This window comes from Globicephala melas, chromosome 11 (assembly GCF_963455315.2).
Source record: "Globicephala melas chromosome 11, mGloMel1.2, whole genome shotgun sequence".
In the NCBI taxonomy this organism is placed as follows: domain Eukaryota; kingdom Metazoa; phylum Chordata; class Mammalia; order Artiodactyla; family Delphinidae; genus Globicephala; species Globicephala melas.
The window spans coordinates 7,992,493-8,014,377 of record NC_083324.2 but is presented as its reverse complement, the minus strand read 5'-3'; the positions used below and the strand labels follow the sequence as shown (position 1 = coordinate 8,014,377).

The following is a 21,885-nucleotide window of genomic DNA, read 5'->3' as shown; positions in this document are numbered from 1 at the left end:
ATAATACTACAAAATGTCAGCACAGGAAACCTCATTCTTGGGAAAGACAATTTGGCTTAATGGTCCATAGAGCTGAATTTTGACATAGATTAAAATCTCAGCTCCATCACTTATCACTTATTGCTAAGTGACCTTGGATGGAGATTTCCCTCTTTCAGCCTCAGAGAGGCTTTCAGAAAGGTGAAAATGTCAAGAACATCAGATGCTGCTAAGAAGTCAAAGGAGATGAAGTCTAAAAAGTTGTCCTTTGGACTTAGCCACATTGAGGTCTTCGATGACTTCAATGAAGGCTATTTCAGAAGAAGGATGGGCCTGGCTGAGGATGCTGATGAGTCAGTGGGAGAGGAAGAATGAAACTGCAAGTAGAGGCCACCTACTGAGAAAGGAAGGAGAGACACGAGAGCAGCTTCAGGATGAGACTGAGTGAGGTGGTGGTCAGTCAGCTGGTTTCAAGATGGGAGAGATTCGGGCTCGCTGAAAACCTAACGAGAGAGAGAGAGAGAGAGAGAGAGAGAGAGAGAGAGAGAGAGAGAGGGAGAGGGAGGGAGAGATGCCTAAATGAGAGAAGAGAGAACGCGTAACATTCCTGACAAGAGGGTAGGAATGAGGTAGGAGAAACTAGACTCTATAATAAAGAGGCAGCCCTTTATTATAAAATGAAGAAATTATAAAAGGAGGGATAAAATATGTACAAACACAGGCAGATTTATACATTTGGTGTTGGAAAGATGAGGATTCCCATACAATGGCTTCTATTTTCTCTACAAAGGAAGAGAAAAGGTCTTCAGCGAGGCTGGAGCCACTGAAAAGAATTGAGAAGGGTTCAAGTAATCCTTGTGAAGAACAAAACAAAGAAATAATCACAGAAACAGCAAAAGTGCTAGGCAGTCTTGAGGGCCCACTTGTGGTATGTGAGCTTCATGAAATCTTAGTGGAACAAATCTGCCCAGTTGTACTACAGTCTTATGACTGGCAACATTCAGGGAAGGGTGAAAAGTTTTCTAAAGAGTCTAAGCCAGTGCTTAAGGCCCGACTGTTAATTCCTGACTATTAATTGCCCATTGGAAAAATTTATCTTTAGAAAAACAACTTCTGACAAGTAACTGGAGTTATTACACTAAGATTCCATTTCTAAGCAGAAATATATAGAAACAAGTAGTGAACTGGAAATCTTTACCTTGATTTTTGTGAATTATTACTTGCTTAAGTCAGTAAGCACAAATATTCTTTGGTTTGAAAATCAACTGTATAGAATTATAATTTATCAGGTCAAAGTACATGCTTATTTCGTGATTATGAGAACTCACTTATGCGATGCTTCCCAGGCTTCCTCTTCTTCTAGAAGATCTCTTATGATGTCTGAACTGGAACTAAAAGGACATGTACATCAATATTACCAGACAATAAAAAGACTGTGGTTCCATTCATATAAAATTCTAGAAAATGCAAGCTAATCTCTAGTGACAGAAAGCAAACCAGCAGACCAGTGGTTACCTGCAGGGGGCAGGGGGTGGGCAAGGAGGGACTACAGAGTGGCCCAAGGAAACTTTGGTGATGGATAGGTGTGATGGATAGGTCATCACCTCGACTGTGCTGACAACTTCACAGTACACGTGACAAAAGTCATCAAATCGTGTGCTTTAAATATTTGCAGTTTATTATACATCAATTTCAATGAAGCTGTAAAAAAAACTTAATCAGCAATAATAAAGAAAAAAATATCCCTAAAGCTTAAATAAACGCCTCAGTAAAAAAACCTGGATTCAAATGGAATATAATCGTGAGCCTTTTCAATTTCAATTTATGGCAACCAAAGATCAAATCATGTTTTAAAAACTGCAGTTTAGTAATGAAATTCACAAGAGATATTAAGTTCCTAAGTGTGTGTTAGTCCCTTTGTAACCAAATAAAGTAAAATGTAATTAATTTGAACTGTGCTAATGCTGTAATTTGTTATAATGCAACTTAGCTTAAAGTGCTACATAATCTTTAGCCTATCTGTACAGGGCAGGGCGGGAGGCAGGGGAGCAGAGTAAATAAGGATAGAGAGGACAGGTATTACTTCTTTAAAAGAAAAATGTTTTAAGGCTTTTAGCATCTTGTTCTTACCCAACTAAATTCCTTATGTGTGTGTGTATATATATATATATATATATATATATATTAGGAAAAAAAGCATTTCTTTAGACATCCAAGACACATAAGACACAGAATGTCATGGGCAGTGTATGGGACAACTCAAATAGTCGTCACAACCCCCAGGATAAAGAAGGCTCAAACAAAGGACTAACTCTCTCTCAGGCAAGAGACAACAGGTTTGGAAATGTTAGTGCCAATCTCATTTCCAGTGATATTCTAAGAGATAACAAAAGTTTAAAAATTATGAAGATTTAAAGTGTCAGTGAATCATTCTCAACCACTTCTGAAAAACTACTTTGAAGCAGTGTTTGCCTACAGTGCCTGAACAACAAAAATAAGGGGCAACAGTCAATAAACATAGTTCTGTACCAAACATTTTACTCAAGGGATTTCCCCAACTCCCAAGCCCCTCAAGGAGCTACACGCAGGGCGCCCCTGACCGTAGCTTGTGTGTACAATGGCCTATGTGGAAGCGCTCCATTCGCATTGCAATGTAGTGACCCTCCAATACAGTGAGCACAATTCAGGATGAGGTTCCTCAAAGGGTAGAAGCAAGACTCCTCGTATTTGTGGATCGAGAAAACATGTAACAACAGTGAAGTATTATAAATTTAGTAATACTGTTAATTTATATTTTATCCATTAGAGAAGCACATATATACATTTTAAAAATAGTAGTACATACTCCTGTGAGACACTCTCGATTATGTCCAGGGATAATTCTTGATATGCATATGCTTTTGCAGACCAGCTGCAATCATTCTTTCAGGTCCCTGGGACAGGAACCATTGACCTAACCTGTCAGGGTACCTAAGCATCTACTACTCTTACACTGAGGATGGCCCCCTGCTCAAATGCAAGTGTCCCTGAAAATAATAACACATTAATTTATCATCAGTCATTTTCACCTTAGTATATACAAGCCTATTATAAGCTTTCCCATTAAACAGCTAGCTAAATATAGTGTTCATTAGGAGAGGAAAGGAAAAAGCAGAAGACCCTCAAGGAGACACAAGGCAGATTTCACCAACTTCACTATTTTCCTAAGAGACAGACCGACCTGGCCACTCGCCAGGGAGGGCTAGCATACACTGCCACCCTTATTCCCACAGAAGAGGTCTAAACCTTTCCGTTCACAAGATCCCAACCTTTGTTAATCCTTACTTTGGTGGTAACTACACCAACTTTATCAAGAAAACTGAAGCTGTTTATGGGAGATTTTCATTTCCTTCTCTCTACGCCAAGTGATACTGATACCATCACCCACTCTTCCCTACCTGAACGGAGCTAGGGCAGTGTCTCTCAACCTTTTTCCATGACTGCCCCCACTCCCCACACCTAAGAAGTCTTTTCAGAGCTTTTTTTTTTCCCTAATTGCCCCTCCATGAAATTTTAATACCACAAACATAATGTATATCTGTTTACATACTATGTGTGTGTATACATGCTTTACACGCGGAGTAAGATTTTCTTTTTAACCATCTAGCCCCCCCCCCAGCAATTCCCCCCGCCTTGGGGGGTGAAATCGCTTCTACTGAGAACCCATGAGCTAGGGGAATGGGAGAAAGGGGCAGTCATATAGCTCTAGGTCCTGGCAGGTATCACATCACTAGAGAAACAGTAAAGTCGGCTTCTTGCTGACACCCTCCAACACACACATACAATTTTTTTTCAGCAGGAAGGTTACAAAGCATCCCTATTCCTCCAGCTAAGTAAGCAGGACGGCCAAGCCTGTCAAATAACCTATTAGTCTGTGATCAATTAACCTCCGGGCTTTCAAATGATCAGTACAAATCACCGATTTGTTGAAGGAAAATACTTGCGGAGCATTAAGGAAACAAACCTAAGAGGTTTTTGCTACACTACTTCACTGAAAACAGATGGTACAGGAGGTTTACAAGACACATCTCAGAAGTGGTCTGCAATCTCCTCTTCGTCTGCAACTTCAATACTACCAACTAGCACGACGCACAGTGCCTCGATTTCCTCAATTCTCATCACCTTTCCTTCTACTCCAGCTCAGTCACTAACCTGATGATAACCAGATCACTAAACTGAATGATAGAAAGTTTGCGAGGCTTGACGTTTACCTAAAATGAAGTTTCAGCATATTTTGCTATGTCTGCTGCTCCAATTCTAGTCCCCACTAAGAAACTGTGAGTTGATGCTGACTAATACAATTAAAATAGCAGACAGAAATGTCCATTCCTTTTTAAGGTAATGTACTTACTATATTCTACTCAAAAGCCACATTCCTGAAATTAAACATACTGTTTCACAAATAGGATTTTACAAAGAGACTACTGGGCAAAACAGGCAGTGTTACTAAAATTATCACTCTCAGATCTCTTCCTTGTGTAGAGCAGTAATTAGTATTTTTGAAATCTTAATCATTTTAATATGCCTTGGAGATCAAAAATTCCTTTCACACACTTTCAAGACATCTAAACAATCCTCCACAGGAGAAAATAAATTACTCCCTCCAGTATACCCAGAGTCAGGGCACGCACAAGCCGGCACAGCTGTAGCTTTTAATTCTCAGACAAGAAATTTTTTCAGAGTAAACTTCAGATTCCCTACAATTTGGGTTTGAAACACTCCGGGAGACCATGATTTAAGAAGCCAGATGAATGTGGAGTCTGGAACTTGAACGTCAGAGCTCCCTGTGGGAGGGTGTTCAAATCCTGCTGTCTGATGTCACCATCCAGACCAGGCTAGAGTGGATATTATTATACAAATTAAATACATGAGATAAAGGTTTATAGGCAAAAAAATATGAATCTTCAATTCTATGGAATTCCCAGCCCCTGTACAGGAAGAGTCTAGTAGCTCTATTTGGAACACCCACACTCAATTTTTCATACCATGTAGACTTCATTTTCAGCTCAAACTTTCCGAAGTGTAAGCTCAACTGCTTTCTTCTTTGTTTGCTGGCTGCTGGCTGTTCTTTGTCCTAGTTGGTCCTCCTATAATATTTTACTCTTGTCATTCTCTGATCAAAAGTAGTGGCACAACATCTTATCAGGTGAAGGAAAACACTTTCTTTGCTTATTTCTCTTGCAGCCTTCTATTTCTACCGGTCAAGATTTTACCACCAAAGCTGAAAAGTGACATACCAAGTTCTTCTGGCAAAGGGATGACTGCTCGTACTACCCAGAGGAAAAAAGTCACAGGTTTTAGTGCTGGACAAAGTCAAGGTTTCAGTCTTGTTTCTGTCATTTAGTGTACCCTGGGCAAGCTACTTAATCTTTCCAAGTCTCAATATCCTCACCTGTAAAGTCAGGATAATAAGACATATAGTTCAAAGGAATATTTTAAAGATTAACCAATATAATACACAGAATGTTTAGCATAGAGCTTGGCACACAGTAAGTGTTCAATAAACGCTGCATCCATTTTCATAAACCAGATGTGGGTCTGAATTACCCAAATAACTGCCTCAGCACCATGCTTCACTTTGCCCTAGGAGACCAGATCACTATGTGCTGTTTCAATCTTTAATCTTTGGTTTCTATGACACCAGGGTGCAAATTCATCAGAACTTTTTATTTATCCAGCATGGCAGGTACACAGGGTACTGTGGGGTAGGTAAAATGCAAACATCTGCTATAAAAATCCTGCGGATTAAAGATTACTTACAAGTGGATTTTTTCTATTATCTACTAGTTACTCTCCACCAATCCCCACCCCACCCCCAAATCTCCCCTCATAATTGTGGCATTAATTTGAGCATGGTTGAGTATATCCAACTTAAAAAAATACCTCTTTAAGGGCTGATCACTGGAAGACTGATGGACAGCATATAAGCCCACCAGACAACGGTACTTAAATAAATGCTGCCAGCTCCATGAATCCTTCCTCAGACCCCTGTTTCAAATACTCTGTTCTATAGGGTGAGCAACAACTTATGTGCCAAGTATTTTAGCAGGTGGCTCACAATAACATTAGAATAGTAAACATCCTAGGTTGAAAAAAAAATCACTCAATGACAAAACAAAAAATTACCATTTTGTTAGCAGTTACTTCTACAAATCACTGTGATGACTAGTTTATATACACTAGCTTTAATTCATATAAGAACCCTAGGTTTTATCCCCAATTGACAGGTAGATAAAACCTCAGAGAAACTAAAGGGAAAGAGGGATGTTTTCATGCTCTCCACTAGATCTAGAAAAAGATAAAATGAAGAAAGCTCCAGACTCAGATATAAGAAGAATATAATAACAGAACGAACTTATTATCAAGTAATATGTGGAAAATCCTTACTAAGAGCTGAAATGTTCAATTTACAAAGAATTCACAATACATGATCACCTCATTTGCTTTTAGAAGCACCCAGAGAGGCTGGCAGGGCACAGACACTATCATCCTATTTTATCAACGAGGAAACTGAAGCCCAGGGAAATTAATTCAATAATCTACCATGTGCCAGGCACCCTGCTAGAGGCGCAAAGCCATGGCTGAGCTGATGAACAAAGATGAACAAAGATGGAAGGCTAGGTACAGGGATCTGATGGACGCATATAAATTTCAAGGACTCGATGTCATAGCATCTTAGGGGAAGATAAGGGGAAGATACAATGCCCCATTCATCCAAAGGACTGTAGATCCCAGGTACCACCCCGTTTAAGCTCTTTTGAAAATGCAAAAGATATGGGAACACGACTCCACGTTCCCACATTTTCTCTACAAGCTTTTCAACAATCAAAATTCTCCATCTGAAACAAGATGAACCATTTAGCTTTCAGGGGTATTCTGAAGTCCAGAAATGTTCCCAGAAAAAAAAAAAAAAAAAACAGTCTGTAATAAAATACAAAACAGTAAGGTATATTAGTAGAAAAAGATTTTGTAGCAACTTAAAATTCATTCAATGACACATTCTTAACAGTTAAAAACCAAATTCATTCAATGACACATTCTTAACAGTTAAAAACCAAATGTAATGTGTTAACCTTCCAAAAACAATTAAAAAGATTTTAAAAAATAACAAAGCTATCATTGAATTACAGTAAGATACTTACACCTTAGGTTCAGTTACTTTGACAAGGTTTTCTTTAGATACTGTTTTCTCTTAATTAGACCAGAAACATAAACACCTATTCAGCAATTTTCTTAATAATTCCAGTGCCCCTAAATTACAAAACCCCGTTACTATATCTGTCATACCTTACTGCTGCATCACGAACCTTCACGAACCAATTTATATAATATGACACTGACGAAGATGATGACGATTTCCAAAACTTTATTGTAAAGTACCTACTCTTTTTTTGGCTAAAGTAAATTCATATCTTTACATGGTTGAAAATCAAAATGACAAGAGAAGATGGACACTGAGAGGTCTCACTTCCTCCTCTGTCCGCAGGCAATCCGTTCCCCTGACTCCAGCACATAATCACTTATTAGTTTGTTGTTTATTCTTCTGATGTTTCTTTATGCAAAACCAAACAAATAAAAGTATACTCATTTCCTCCCCTTTTAGAAAAGAAGCAGAATGCTATCTATGCTGTTCTGAATTTTGGTCTTTTCACTTGCAAACGTATCCTGGAAATCTCTCCCCGTCAGCATGTAGAGATTTTCCTTTTTGAACAATCACATAGCATCTCATTGTGTGGATGTACCAGAGTTTAATCAACCAGCCCCCAAGGATGAATACTCAAAGTAGTTTCCAACCTTCTGTTATGATAAACAATGACTCGATGAGTAACTCCAAGTATAGTCATTTGTACGGGTGCAGGTGTACTTATAGGACAAATTCATGAGAATACTGGGTAAAAGGCCAAACAGTACTTTTGGTTGGTCTCACCAGCTTCCTCTCCTTAGGGACTGTATTATGTAGCACTCCAACCAGTAATAAATGAGAGTGTGTGTTTCCTCATACCCTTACTGCAGAGTCTATTAGCAAATGTTAAGATGCTTGCCAACCTCACGGGTGAGAAATAGATGAAATTTGCATTTCTCTCTGGGCAAACCGTCTGTTCAAGGCTTTTGCCCATTTTTCTTTTGAGTTTGTGGGTCCTTTCCTTCTCAGTCTCTAGGTGTTCAAAAAGAATATCAAATCTGGAATGTTTTAAAAAAAGGTTCTATTAAACCTCTCTACATGATAAGAAAATGTATTAGCATGTCTTCTTTCATAGTCAACAACATTTCTAAGTTATATCTGAAAGTTAAACACATTCGAAGTTTTTTCTTAGTTGACGACAAAGAATTCCAAAGCAAGCATCTACTGTATGGGCAATCCTCACTATCAGGTGATCCTACAAAACTTTCCTGGCATGTTCTGTTTCCCATTCTCAAAGGCTCACACCTCAAACTGCCTACCCACCAGCCCACCCCAATCTCAGCTGATGAAACTGCCTTAACTACGTTAAGAAGATAAAAGCAGGGGAGTTCCCTGGTGGCCTAGTGCTTAGGATTCTGGGCTTTCAGTGCCAAGGCCCAGGTTCAACCTCTGGTTGGGGAACTGAGATCCCGCAAGCCACGCAGCGCAGTCAAAAATTTAAAAACAAGAAAACCGGCAGGAACTTGCTGCCCCTGCAACTGTGCCTAGGTCCTGACTTCCTTGCTGCTTCTATAGGTCAGTCAACCCCTCTCCTAACAAAGGCCGACCCTTCCACCTGCTCCCACCTCGCTGCCTCCTCCGGACTTCACTCACGCAGCTGGCTCCCCACCCCTCATCAGTGTCCCCTTCTCGACCGCATATTCCCATCAAAGCCCTCCCGCAATCCCGTGTTCCTCCACGTACAGTCCTAACCTCCGCCACCCTTCACAGCAGAAGTTCCTGAGAGCTGGTGGGAGTTGCTCTCTCCTTCGTCCCCTAAGGCTTCCCCTCAGTGCACACCGGTCAGTCTTCCAGGGAACCCCTTCACTCGAAGCCACACCTGCTAAAATCTTCATGTTGCCCAAGTCCACAGTCCCTGCTCCCTAGTCAAACAAGTCTTGTCTCATTTGACTTCTCATCTGTTTTCTTCTGTCAGCTTCCATGGTATCACAATGTCTTAGTTTTCTTCATCCACCACTGGTCTTATTCTTCCTGGATCTCGTTTGCTCAGTCTTTTCTAAATGCTTCTACTTTCTCAATGTTCGAGTGAGAGAGGGTTCAGTCCTAGGTGCCTTTTTCTTCTTCTGCACATTTGCACTATAGGCTCAGAGCCAACACTATGCCTTTAAGTGTATCTCGGGCCCTGATCTCTCTCCTTACTGCCGCCTCCTTGTCTGATATCTCTACTTGGTCATCTCACAGGCCCCAAACAAAACCCCTGATTACCAACACGACCCACCCCCAACCCTTGGCCAAGCTTTCTACTGCCTCTCTCAGATTTCCCCATCTTACTTAGCAAGTACAACCATGCACCCAGTTGTTAAAGCCAAAATTCATCCACAGGCTGAGCTTTTCCTGTCCTACCACGTCCAAACCACCTGCACATGCTGTCTATCCTACCTCCAAAATATATCCCCAATCCCACCCATTTCCGTCTTTACCATGATGGTCCTAATCTGCTCTACCATGACCCCTCGGACGGACTGGACCAAAGCCTAACTGGTCTCCCTGCTGCCACTCGCTTCACCTCTAACCCCCCATTCACTCTTCACAGCACCTGGAGTCATCCTTTTAAACCATATAAACCAGACCATACTGTTACCAGATCAATACTGATAAGTCAGTTGGTCCCCAAATTAATCTATAGATTGAATTTTATCTCATCCAAAATTCCAGTAGACCTTTTCTTTCTTTTTTAGCAACTGACAAGTTAATTTTAAAGTTTATATAGAGATGCAAAAGGACCCAGAATAGCCAAAACAATTTTTAAGCCCATGGCAGCACCAGCATCAATCATCTCTTTGATGGAAGTGTCTGACACACAAATGCTATCATTTTTTTAGGTGGCAAGGAAAGGGTTAGGAAATATTGTATTCAAGAGAGAATCATACCTTTTAGGTCAATCACTCTAAAGTCTTATAAAAAGTGAAGAAAAGTACTGTGTATTTTTTTTCAAGGAAGAGACAAAAGGACATTAGGTTAATTCCGAACACTGGAATCCTCTTGGCCCTCTGGAAAAAACTCAATTTCGAGGTACAATCAAACATTTGTGCTTATGTTTAACTTATAAATTTAAGGGAAAAAAAGAAAAAAAAGAAGACATTAACTCTGAGAGTCTAATGTAAGGGACAAATTTTTTTAATTAGCAAAATTTTCACCGCTACAACTAGATACTGAATCAAAATCTCAAGTTAAGTGGGCAGGGGGACAAAATCACGATGCTTCATTTTGTTCTGACTCAACTAGTAGCAGCATAAATGACCAACACAAAAAAACCCCAATACTAGAAGACAACGAGATCACAGTAACAGGTTACAATATTCAGCCCCATAAGGAGAAAGGAATTACAAGACAAGCAGCATCTCAAGGTGAAAATTTCCTCTACCACTGAAGAAGCTTTCATTCGAATACAAGTTCCCTTGACAACAAGAGGGAGGGTATGAAGCTCTTGATGGGAGCAGCATGTCTTCTGCACAGCCAGGCCCACTTCTATATCATCTGCCCAGCTGTCCATGCTGAGGACGCATGTTCAACTGTACAAATGTGGGATGCCTGGCCAATACCAACCATCAAACCACAGAAACCCAGTATCAAGTCAAGGTTCAGGCCATAAAACTCCAGTCTTACAATCTGTTCAAGGAGGAGGAGAATTTTAAAACTGCCTTATACTGCCGGGTTTTAGGCAGTGGACACTGAACTGCCTTGTGACTCAGTTCCCACAAAAATGAGGCCTTAGACCAAATGATCTAGTGTATGAGAATTATCCCTCCAAAACTATATTGACTCCAAATTTTAATGTTGACACATATTTTTTAATTTTTGATCTGCACTATTACCCATACTCCAGTAGCAAGATGCAAAAGGCTCCAACAAAATGTGCTTACTAGGGCAGGGGCAGCACAGGAAAGCACCTTCCAGGCTTCCCCAAGTGACTTCTGCAGAATTACCTAAAAAATAACAAGCCTCTGCATTTGAGGCCCATCATACTTTAATGCTTGAACCTCTCTAAGATACAAGAACAATGGGTACTACTTACGTGGTAAAATCAATAGGAGTAAGCAAAATCAGCAATTTAATATGTACCCATGTTCCAGAATGTGACTATTTGTGTGGGACTAAGAGAACAAAGAAGACGTGAAAATAAACACGGCATGTCCCTCTGACAGGACAACCATATAATCTACCATCTAAACCCAGACACTGGGGGGACTGATACAGGGTACTACTAATAATGATGTCAAGAGAATAAGTGGGAACCAGCCGATCTCAGAGACACCAGAACATATGGTCATTCTATGTCTAACTGACATTTTAAATAACTCAATTAAAATGCTGTTCTACTCACAAAGGAATCAATGGCACCCAAGATAAAAATTCTGACGCAATTCATGTTATAACGGAGCAAAATCTGGGCTGAGAATTACTGGCTCCAATTCTATTTGGTGAATGATTTGAGAAAAGTCACATCACCTCTCTAGGCCTCCATTTCCTTACCTGTGATATGAAGCTACTACATTCAGTGATTTCTCAAGGTACCTTTGAAATTGAAAATGTTTGTATTCTATCCTAACGTGCCTTCTTCCCAGGTGCTGAAGGTCTCCAAGGAGACCTCAAAACATGTGTTCTTCTGATTTAAAAGCAAAGTCATCGAAACATTTTCTTCAGTGAGAAATATAAATTGAGAAGGCAGGAAAAAAGCTCTGACTTTAACTTTCAAGTTGACTATAACAAATGATAAACTTGAACAATTCACTGAAAATACAAAATTCCAACAGCACGATGTGCAAGTTACATATCATTTCTAGTTCATCCAATTTCATTCACCAGAACAAGACTAAAGGATCCTGATTCTGACAATTTGTGTTAAACGAGAGAAAGCTCTTAACTGCCTGCCTATGTTTGGGGGTCTGGGAGTGCTGATCCAAAATAACTGTTGATCCTCTAACATTTAGAAGGAACTGGTAGTTCCTTCAAGGTCTCATACTTACTCTGCTCCAAGCATTCTGAAAAATACGTTCTCGCCTACTCTTTTTTTTTTTTTTAAATGAAGAATTAAACTCTGAACCAGTCAAGATTATATCTGTTTTATGAATCAAGCCAAATATACAAAGAAGCACACTGAAACAAGAATTCCTATATGGTTTACAAAATGTCTGAAAAACTAAAAAGGGAAACACATTTTTAAAAACTTCAACCTTATGCAAATAGCAAGTATTACCGCGTCATGCCAACCCAAACTCTCACAACTACAGTCATCGTACCAAAACCTCCGGTGACAATCAGACACTGCTACAAGCTATGACAATGAAGGTATCATGTGACAAGTGTGGAACCTAGAAGGGACTGCCAATTTCAACAAGCATTTTAGATATGCAAGTTAGCAACCACTATGGAATTGTAAAACTCTCTCCTGATACAGAAAATTGAAGGGCGCAAAGTAATTTTACAGAGGGTCTTTATATCATGGCAGTTCATGAATTTGGTGAAAACAAAGAAAAATATCTACCACCTAGGGTTGACTCAGAATGCTGAAAAATCATGAATTTATTATAAAGCAAAAACAAAAAAAGCTACTATAAAGAAGCCCATCAGATTACCCAGTGAAAATGCATTAAAAAAAAAAATCCCTAAAAGGTGCCGACATGAAGTATGTGAGATTAGAAGAAAACCTCATTATTTAACAGCAAATACCCTTTGCCGATGAGAACGCGAGAAAAGACAAAAACTATCTGTACTTTCACATTGTTCTGGGAGGATCACTACTCAAACCACTTTTACAAGTATATATTCACTAATGAAAACATGGTAACTGAAGACGATGAGGCCTATCGTAAACGGTGCATGTTTTCTCTTTTGATGAAACGTAAAGGCCGGGTTAGCTACATCCTCTGAGGTGGAATCAGTCTATAAAGTAAAATCATTAGCACAAGAAAGGAAAACTGATAAAACAAGTAAGACAACCGAGAGGAAAACAGAATTCTTCCTACACGCTTCATTTATGGATTAAATTTTAACATAGTACAGAATAATGCACCTTATGGAATGTACTACACAGGGCTTTATTAATTTATATGACTAAATGTAATACGTACTATTAAATGAAAGAAAAAAAGAATTCAATAACTAAACTTACTACAACCTAGAAACTGTGCAATTTACCACTGAAGAAAATGTTTCGATGACTTTGGTTTTCCAGTATTCAATACATTCTTTGAATATTTTCATGCCACTATGTCTCCTTATTTTGATGTTGTAATGTACTTAAAAAAAACCTTTAATTTTAGAATAGTTTTATATTTACAGAGAAGTTGCAAAGATAGTACAGAAAGTTCCCATATGCCCCACACCCAGTTTCTTCTATTGTTAACATCCTACATTAGGTCTGATACATTAGTTACAACCAATGAAGCAATATTAATACGTTATTATTACTAAGGTTCATATTTGACTTGTATTTCTTTAGTCTTTACTTAATGTCCTTTTTTGGTTCCAGTGTCCCATTCAGGACACCACATTACATTTAGTAGTCGTATCTCCTTAGCTGCCTCCAGACAGTGTTGGTTTCTCAGACTTTCCTTGTTTTTGATGACCTTGACAGTTTTGAGGCATGCTGGTCAGGTCATTTTGCAGAATGACCCTCAACTGGAGTTTGTCTGATGTTTTTCACGCAGTCTGACTGAGGTTACTGAGTTTGGAGGAGGAAGACCACAGAGGGAATGTGTCATTTCCAGGGCATCACACCAGGAGCACACACGCCATCAACAGAACACTGCTGTTGATGCTCACCTGGATCTCTTGGCTGAGGTATGTCTGTCAGGTTTTTGTTTTCTCTTCTTCTCCCCTTCTTTTCCCTTTCCTTTCCTCTCACCTTCCTTCCCCCCTTTTCTGTCTCTTTTTCTAGCATTTCCCTGCTTCCTGCCCCAGCCCTGGATTCAGCCATTTCTCCAAGAAGCACTGGTTCCTTCTTCTGGAAAATGTTATTAAATACCAAGATCAGGGCACTAGGTGTGCTCCTTGCAGCTGTGCTGCCCTTGCTTCTGGGCCCTGGCAGCTCACAGAAAAAGGAAACCCATGTGTAAAATAACTAGCTCACTTACACACACAGATCTATAAATATTTCTGTATGTATCCATCTGACTCTATATTAAGCTAAACATGAGTTCATTTTAAGGTCTCCAATTCTAATCCACTACCACATGGATAGTTTTAGCCTTATTTGTCTGTAGTCTCCCCTCCAACAGTCAGAAACCTGACTCCCATTTGCCATCCACTTAAGACAAAGACACACAAGTAACATGAAGAAAAAAAATATTACGCTAAGCTACAGATGAAAACGCTAAGCTACGGACGAGCAGAATTAGACAAAATCTTCTGAAATAAGTCAGGGAAAAACTCCAGCAAATACATATTAGAGAAATATTTAAGGTTCACACATCAGCGCAAATCAGGGTACAGAGAAGTGTACTTCAAAATACCTTCTAATTCTTAATCATGAAGAAGCAATTCTGTGTAAAAAACAGTTAAAAATAATTGCTATGAAATGTGCCAAATAAAAGGTTAGCTTTCTCCCTCCTTTTTGTCCAAGGAGGATTCAAAGGCACACAATATTGTCACCTTTTAATGCGGTACTTCTAAAGACTTTCCCCAGAAAGACCAGCTGGCTTCTTCTGCCACACCCTGGAGAGTCAGGTCCGAAGCGGAGAGGACATCCACAGACACCACAAGGCCCACTAACAGTGCTCTAACTGCCGCCGAGGAGAAACAAACCAGGATAACGAGGAAATATTCCCGACAATCAAAGAACTCCCAGTTCCGTGCTTGTGATTTTCCTGCCTAAGACCCAGAGATTTTTATTTAGTATGTTGGTGAACTTCAGTTTGATAAAAAAAGATTACTTCGTACTTCAGTTCATTATCTATCACACAAGAGGAAAAAGTAAATTGTTTCTCATCAACAAACACATTTTCCTCCAGCAGTTTGTGGACCCATTTGTCTCAGAGCTTTCGAGATTATCTGTCCCTTTCTCTCCCTGGCATCTGCTCGTCTACCACTTATTCAACAGCCCCCAAATACCCTTACGTCTCCCCTTCCTGGCAGCGACGGGCAAGTGAGCTTGGCAAACAGGGGCACAGAGGGGCAATGAGCTCTGGGACTCCCCCCACCCCCGCTCCTGCCTTCTCTTGGGCCCGAGATACAGACAGAAGTCTACAGTACCCCATTTGCATTAATAGAGTCTACAGAAAAGCAAACCAGTTTCCTGTCTTCAGTTGGAATCACGGCCTGGGCAGATCCCACTGGTGCCCTGCCCCTATCCCCTTGCCCTCATCCCCTGACGTACTTGATCTCCAAACGTAAGCGCCTTTGCCTGACGTGCTGGAGCCAGCTCTGTCGCCAGCATGAAAGGCTAGAAGCAGCAGGGAGCAGCCCCCAACCAAACGACATACCCCTGCCCCTTGCCTTGGGTGGGACAACTCAGGTGTGTGTTTTAAACCAGCTCCCAGTTCCCAGGAGGGATAAACCCCCGTCGCTCACAGGGACGTCTGGTTTGATAATACGCCCCTTAAATGCTATCTTCCCTTTCCTGTCGCACTTCCCCACTCCCTACGGTGTGGTTCTTTCACCTTCTAAATTAACCACTTCCACTCAAATCCTTGTCTCAGGGTCTGCTTCTCAGGAAGCCCAAACATTTCAAGCACTGCATGTTTACACTCTTTCAAGAATGTGAAGAGCGAGCCGGCTTGGCCATAAGCATTATCAGTCAGGAAAACTTGGGCTCTGACATCAACTAGACCTCGGCTCAAGTCCTGGTACTGCCATCTACCATGTGTACAACCCTAAGCTGCTTATGTGACCCCTTAGACCTTTCATTTCCACTTCTCTAAAATGGGCTTGCCTGTGGACTAAGTGATATAACACTGAACACTCCTAGCACTCACATACTGTTGAGTCCAAAAGCCTCCTACAAAACCCATTAGCTTTTCAATAGCAAGCATCAAGGGACATACCCCCAAGGACTCTTTGAGCTCCTCTCCTCAGGAATCCTCATCTTGCTGTACTCACCAATTCTGAACTATCAGGTTTACCCAATCCTAACCAAGACCCGCACTGAAAGAACTGACTAAACCAAAATCGTCATCTCAACACACAAGTCAGCTTTGCCCCTCTGGCTGAGAGGCCACTTTGATGATAGAGGTAGTGTTTCCCATTCCCTTCAACAAGCAATAAACTCAGCGTGGTCTCATCAACAGGCTGATGGTGCCAGTACCCTACATTCCTCAGATGAGTGTCACAATGGCACTTTTTCTCTTACAATTTCCCCATCATTCTCCAATTGACTCAGAATTTAAGAAAAGCTGAAATTTAACTACTCCTTAAATTTTCCAACAAATTGTAATCAAGATTTCTTCACATATTTTTGTTTTTTGCTCTCTTGCTCTTAAGAAGTTTGGACAGATAGCTCTTGGAAAAATGACTGAAAAGTGAGGAAAAGTTATACCAAAATATATGAAATGCACGGCCCACAGTTAATACGCCTCTTTGTCAAAGTTTCCGGTGTTCTGTGCCTGTCTGTATTGTAATTCCTACACTGATGCTGCTACTGACCTAGCATCAAAAAAGAGGTAATGGTTTTGGCCAGGAAGTGTGAAAAGTTAAAATGTACTCATGCACACCTTATCTGACCCAGGTTCTTTTATGACCAGCACTTGGCATCTGCAAGAAGGTTCAAGCAGGTTACAGGTTACCAAGCAGTGAAATTAGGTGGTCTATGTGATACTCTTCATTCCTACTGAAATCAAGGTCCCTGCTTCATTAGCCCACACTCTCTAACACACCAAAGCTGAGGTAACCATGTTGGGTCAGTCCTCAACAGACTGACTGAAATAAATATGGTTTCAGAGACTGAAAGCAATACTCAGCATCCCATGTAGATCCCTGGCTACCACTTTTTTTAGCCAATAAATCGTAACTATAAATCTTTCCTTTAGAAAATCTTCTGGTATAAATAAGCTTCTCTGATTATGGAAAATGACCCTTTCCAATAATTTTTTTTAATTTTAACAATTTCACACTTACAAAAAAAATGACTCTTAGACCCTTCACCCAGATTTTCCAATTGCTAACATTTTGCCACATTTGCTTTCTCACTCTTTCTCTCTGTGTGTGTACACTCACACACATACACGTTATTTTTTTAAGCACTGAGAGTTTCAGCCATCATGTCCCTTTAACCCTTCAGCGTGCATTTCTTAAGAACAAGTACATTCACTTACACAACCATAATAAAATTTTCAAAATCAGGAAATTGAATACGGATATAATATTACCTAATCTATGACATTACTCAATTTTTTCCAGTTACATAAAAAGTTTCTTTTTAACTTATATTGCCTAGAATTAAAGTGCATAAATTTTTTTTTAAATAATGATCTAAAGGTTCTTCCAAAGAACAGCATGACCACTATTCATCTCTACATGAAGATTAAAGCTTCCTCGCTAGGGTCATAATCAAAAGCATCTTTTCTTATAACTTAGCACTCAATAAAAATGGAGTTTTTTCTGCTTGCCAAAACTCAGGGAACAAAAGCCCTCTCTTCTTAAGAAGAACAATAAGTGAATTTACAGAAATTTGGACAAGTCTCTTGAACTCCCGGAAGTCATCTAGGGGGTGTACAAAAATCTAAAATTCTTATCAATTTTTTTATCATCTGTCTTCAAATTGGCAAGAAAGAATCAATATAACATTAATAATTAAAACTCTAAAAGAGGTACTTATTTACGAGTTAAGAAACAAATTAGCAACAAACAATTTCATCCTAGTAATTATTTGGATTAGATACACCTATTGGATCTTAAAGTAAGATTATTCTTAGTTGTCAATCTGGCATATTACATAAATTTAAATACTGCTCTAACACAACGAAAACCAATAGTGTAATTCAATAAGATCTATAATCTGTATTACAGCATGACTACATGAATTAAAAAAACAACTCACAATTTATTTTCACTCACATTAGACCTAAAACAGCATGACTTGTCTCTTTAAAAGAGAAAAAAAAAGCATAAAAATTTACAAAATAGTATGATGCTTCTGTATTAAAAATGTTCCTCTAAGTATCCACGTACCCATACTGCTGTCTTTAGAAGAATGTACATATGAAAGTGTTAACAGTTCTTTCTGGCTGATAAAATTTTACTAGACTCTTACTTTTTGTTTACCTAAATTTTCTATTTTTCACAATAAGCATGCATAACATCTAAATTAAAAGTTGTTTTGAAAATCTAGGGCTTTACAGTGAAAGCAATAAAACTATCATAAAAAGAAAAAGTGAGAAAATTTTCGTAAAAAATGAACACTTAAATATACAAGGAATAAGAATAATTCTAGAAGGTTGATTCATGGTCTGCAATGGTCAAGCAGTAAAAGAACACAGATAATTTATCAACTATTAACTTGTCAAAAATAACAGGATTACAGAATGTTAGGGTTGGAAAAGATCTGAACAAAGTCACTGAGTGTCATGTCTCATCGCCCTTCCATGTGATGTCTGAATTATGGAAAATAAATGTTGGACCAGACAAATAAAGACCACTAATCTCTGAAATGCTTTGATTCCACTAAAGGCATTTGGTTGTGATGGGTCCCTTTTCACTCTGAATTCTTGTCCTGATTTCTAAGGTGTTAATTATCCTAATCAACTGCATATCTCTCTTGACCATTTAGATTTTAGAGTCACTAAATCGCACTGGCATTAACCAATGGATCACTATACTCTGTGACAGCCTTCTGCCAGGTTACCACCAACTTTATGAGTGTTATGACCGACTTTATTAGTTTCCAACTAGGTGGTAAAATTATGCTTAAAGTGAGTTAGGGAACTTATTCATATTCAGATACTACATTTCAAAAATCTAAGACAACATTAATGGTAAGAGGAACCATTATTTTTAATGTTTACATATCCACAGTTCTTTTAAACATATGTAGACATAGGTTTTTATCTTATACCATTGTTGTACATATATTTTTTAAAAAACTGAAATAAGTTGGTTAAAGTATTCCTAAAACGTATTCAGATTCGGAGCCCTACACTCATCGTGTTTTTTTTGTTATTGTTTTGTTTTTTTTGCGGTACGCGGGCCTCTCACTGTTGTGGCCTCTCCCATTGCGGAGCACAGGCTCTGGACGCGCAGGCTCAGCAGCCATGGCTCACGGGCCCAGCCGCTCCGCGGCATGTGGGATCTTCCTGGACCAGGGCACGAACCCGCGTCCCCTGCATTGGCAGGCAGACTCTCAACCACTGTGCCACCAGGGAAGCCCTCTTCATTGTGTTTTGACTCAACGTCTACGATGTCTGTTTTTTCCCTCACAAAGTCATCCTCCGTACCACCAAAAGCACTGGAGATAAAGCATTTCTCCAAATTACCTGACAATTGTCTCCAGGCATTTCATTTAAGGCACTGACACCCATTCTGCAAACTAAACTCATAATTTTGTTTTTCTCAATCACATAACCTGTGACTGGAAGATGAGCAGCTTCTGTTCAAAGACAGCAAGAAATGTCTGACAAATCGATACTTGACACCCAAACAATAGTCTTTGCAACAGATGAATCAGTCAGGCTCACTGTTATTACTTTGAAATTTTTCCCATCTATTCCAAGGGATGTGACCATTTCTCCTGCCTTCAGTAGATCATGTAACAAACAAGCAATCCTTTGCACATAGTTCACTAACAAAACATAACAAGTCTTCAGACACTTGTGGGCATCTTTAGGTCTTGTAAATCATTTGACTGTTTTGCAAGAAAATACAGAAATACAGTCATTCATCCAACAGTGAACACTACCTCGCTAACATCAAACTTTCACCCTGCTGTATTTTGTTACTTTCTTCGTACACAACTTTTTTCTCGTTATTTTGTTGAAGACATTTTAAATGACAAACCAATGTAATGTTAACAATACATGTAACTCAACTGAAACTCACACACTGGCAAGTATATCACAACTACCACCTGGCTGGCAGCAACTGTAAAACACCATTGATCACTGTACCTATCACAATTTCAGACATTAAAATGTAAAACAGAAAATGTACACCTTAGAATCAAAAAATCCTTCAGTTAATAATGGTCGTGCAGTGACCCAAGGCAGGAGATATTTTTTTAAATGAGTGACAGACTCAATTCTTAAGGACTTTGATGAGTAATAATAGGAAGGACAAGGATAGTCAAATAACTATAATACAAGGCAAGATTTGATTTAGACAAACTGCTATGGAATTCAGAGACGCTGCTACAGAAATTCACAGAGGAAGTCAAAATTACTTCCTGCATAGTGGGAAGAATAAGAGAAGAGATCGGAGGAAGGGCTACGAAAAAGCGTCATCTGAGAGCAAACTTAAGACATGAGTGATGGAGCAAAGTCTCAGAGGAGGTGGATGAATTCATCTTAAGAAAGAATATGTCTTTAGAAATGTATTAAGAAATATATCTTTCTCTTACAATTAACAGGAAAGAAGTGGTCAGAAATTACAAGAAACCTTGAAATGGAAAGGAAGATCTGGAGACAGGTCAGATTAGCTGCCTTGGTGAACTGGGAGACAAGGTGTTCATTCAAAGTGAGGAAACAGACACAGGCAACTGGGTAGGAAATGCAATAAGGAGTAAATTAGGTGGTGAGCACCCAGCTGAGGCTGAATTAAATGAATTTTCAATGGAACTAATTAGCCCAGGCTCACAACTTTCTAAAGTTCAGAACGGAAGTAGGAAAAAAAAAAATTGTGGGATTTACTCTAAGAATTAGAATGAAGGAATAGAGGACTATGAAAGCATTTCTGAAATATCCAGTCCTAGAGACCCAAGTTTTAAAGTATTACTGAAGAAAATTCAATTGATTTGGTCTTTATAAAACCAGAATAATAATCATATATTTATCAAACACCCTCACATCTATTACCTCATTTCATCTTCCCAACAGATCTGAGACAAAAGATATTTATACATGCTCTTCATAGCTATGGAAACGGACTTCAAAAGATTGACTCCCAAATCACCCAGCAGATCCTGACCCAAAGCCACTCAAACGTAAGCCTGTACTTTCCTGCTGCACCACGGCTGCTCCCCCTGCACACTTCCTCCTCCACAGTCCACTCGGGAATCGGCTGCCCAGTGGTCCGCCCTGGTATCAAAGCAAATACCACTGTACTCCCACTCTCCCTTTAGCCTGAGTTTCTAGGTTTTATATAAGGAACAGACTCAACATTTTAAATGTAAAAAACCTTAGACTGACAAAATGACAGGGCAAATTAAAAGGAGGGTATAAAAGCGTACTTAATTAAATTAAAATTTTAAAGTTTAACATATTTAATATTTACAATGTGTGCAACACTTCTTTATACTTGAGATATGAGTACCAGACACTGACCGATTTCTCAAGGCAAGCCACGCAAATCCTCAGATTCGGTCTCTAAAGCTAAGCTTCCAAAGTGTGCAAACAAAGTCAGTGATTTTTGTCCTTGTCAAAACTACAATTAGAAACAACCCAAACGTCCATCACCTAATAAATGAATAAATAAAATGCATATCTATACAATGGAATATAATTTAGAAAGAAAAAGGAATATAGTACTGAAACATGATACAAAATGGATAAACCTTGCAGACAGTATACTAAGTAAAAGAAGCCAGTTACAAAAGACCA

General features: G+C 39.3%; 1 protein-coding gene across 5 annotated transcripts in view; it reads right to left on the bottom strand.

The window, feature by feature from the left end:
• Nucleotides 1-21,885, bottom strand: part of RAD18 (RAD18 E3 ubiquitin protein ligase) — a 118,153-nt gene that overhangs the window by 11,614 nt on the left and 84,654 nt on the right. For all 5 annotated transcript variants that reach the window (XM_060307521.1, XM_030840668.2, XM_060307520.1 and 2 more), the window contains one exon: nucleotides 1,308-1,370. In XM_060307521.1, coding sequence (XP_060163504.1) covers nucleotides 1,308-1,370 — 63 coding nt within the window. The remainder of the gene's footprint in view (nucleotides 1-1,307; nucleotides 1,371-21,885) is intronic.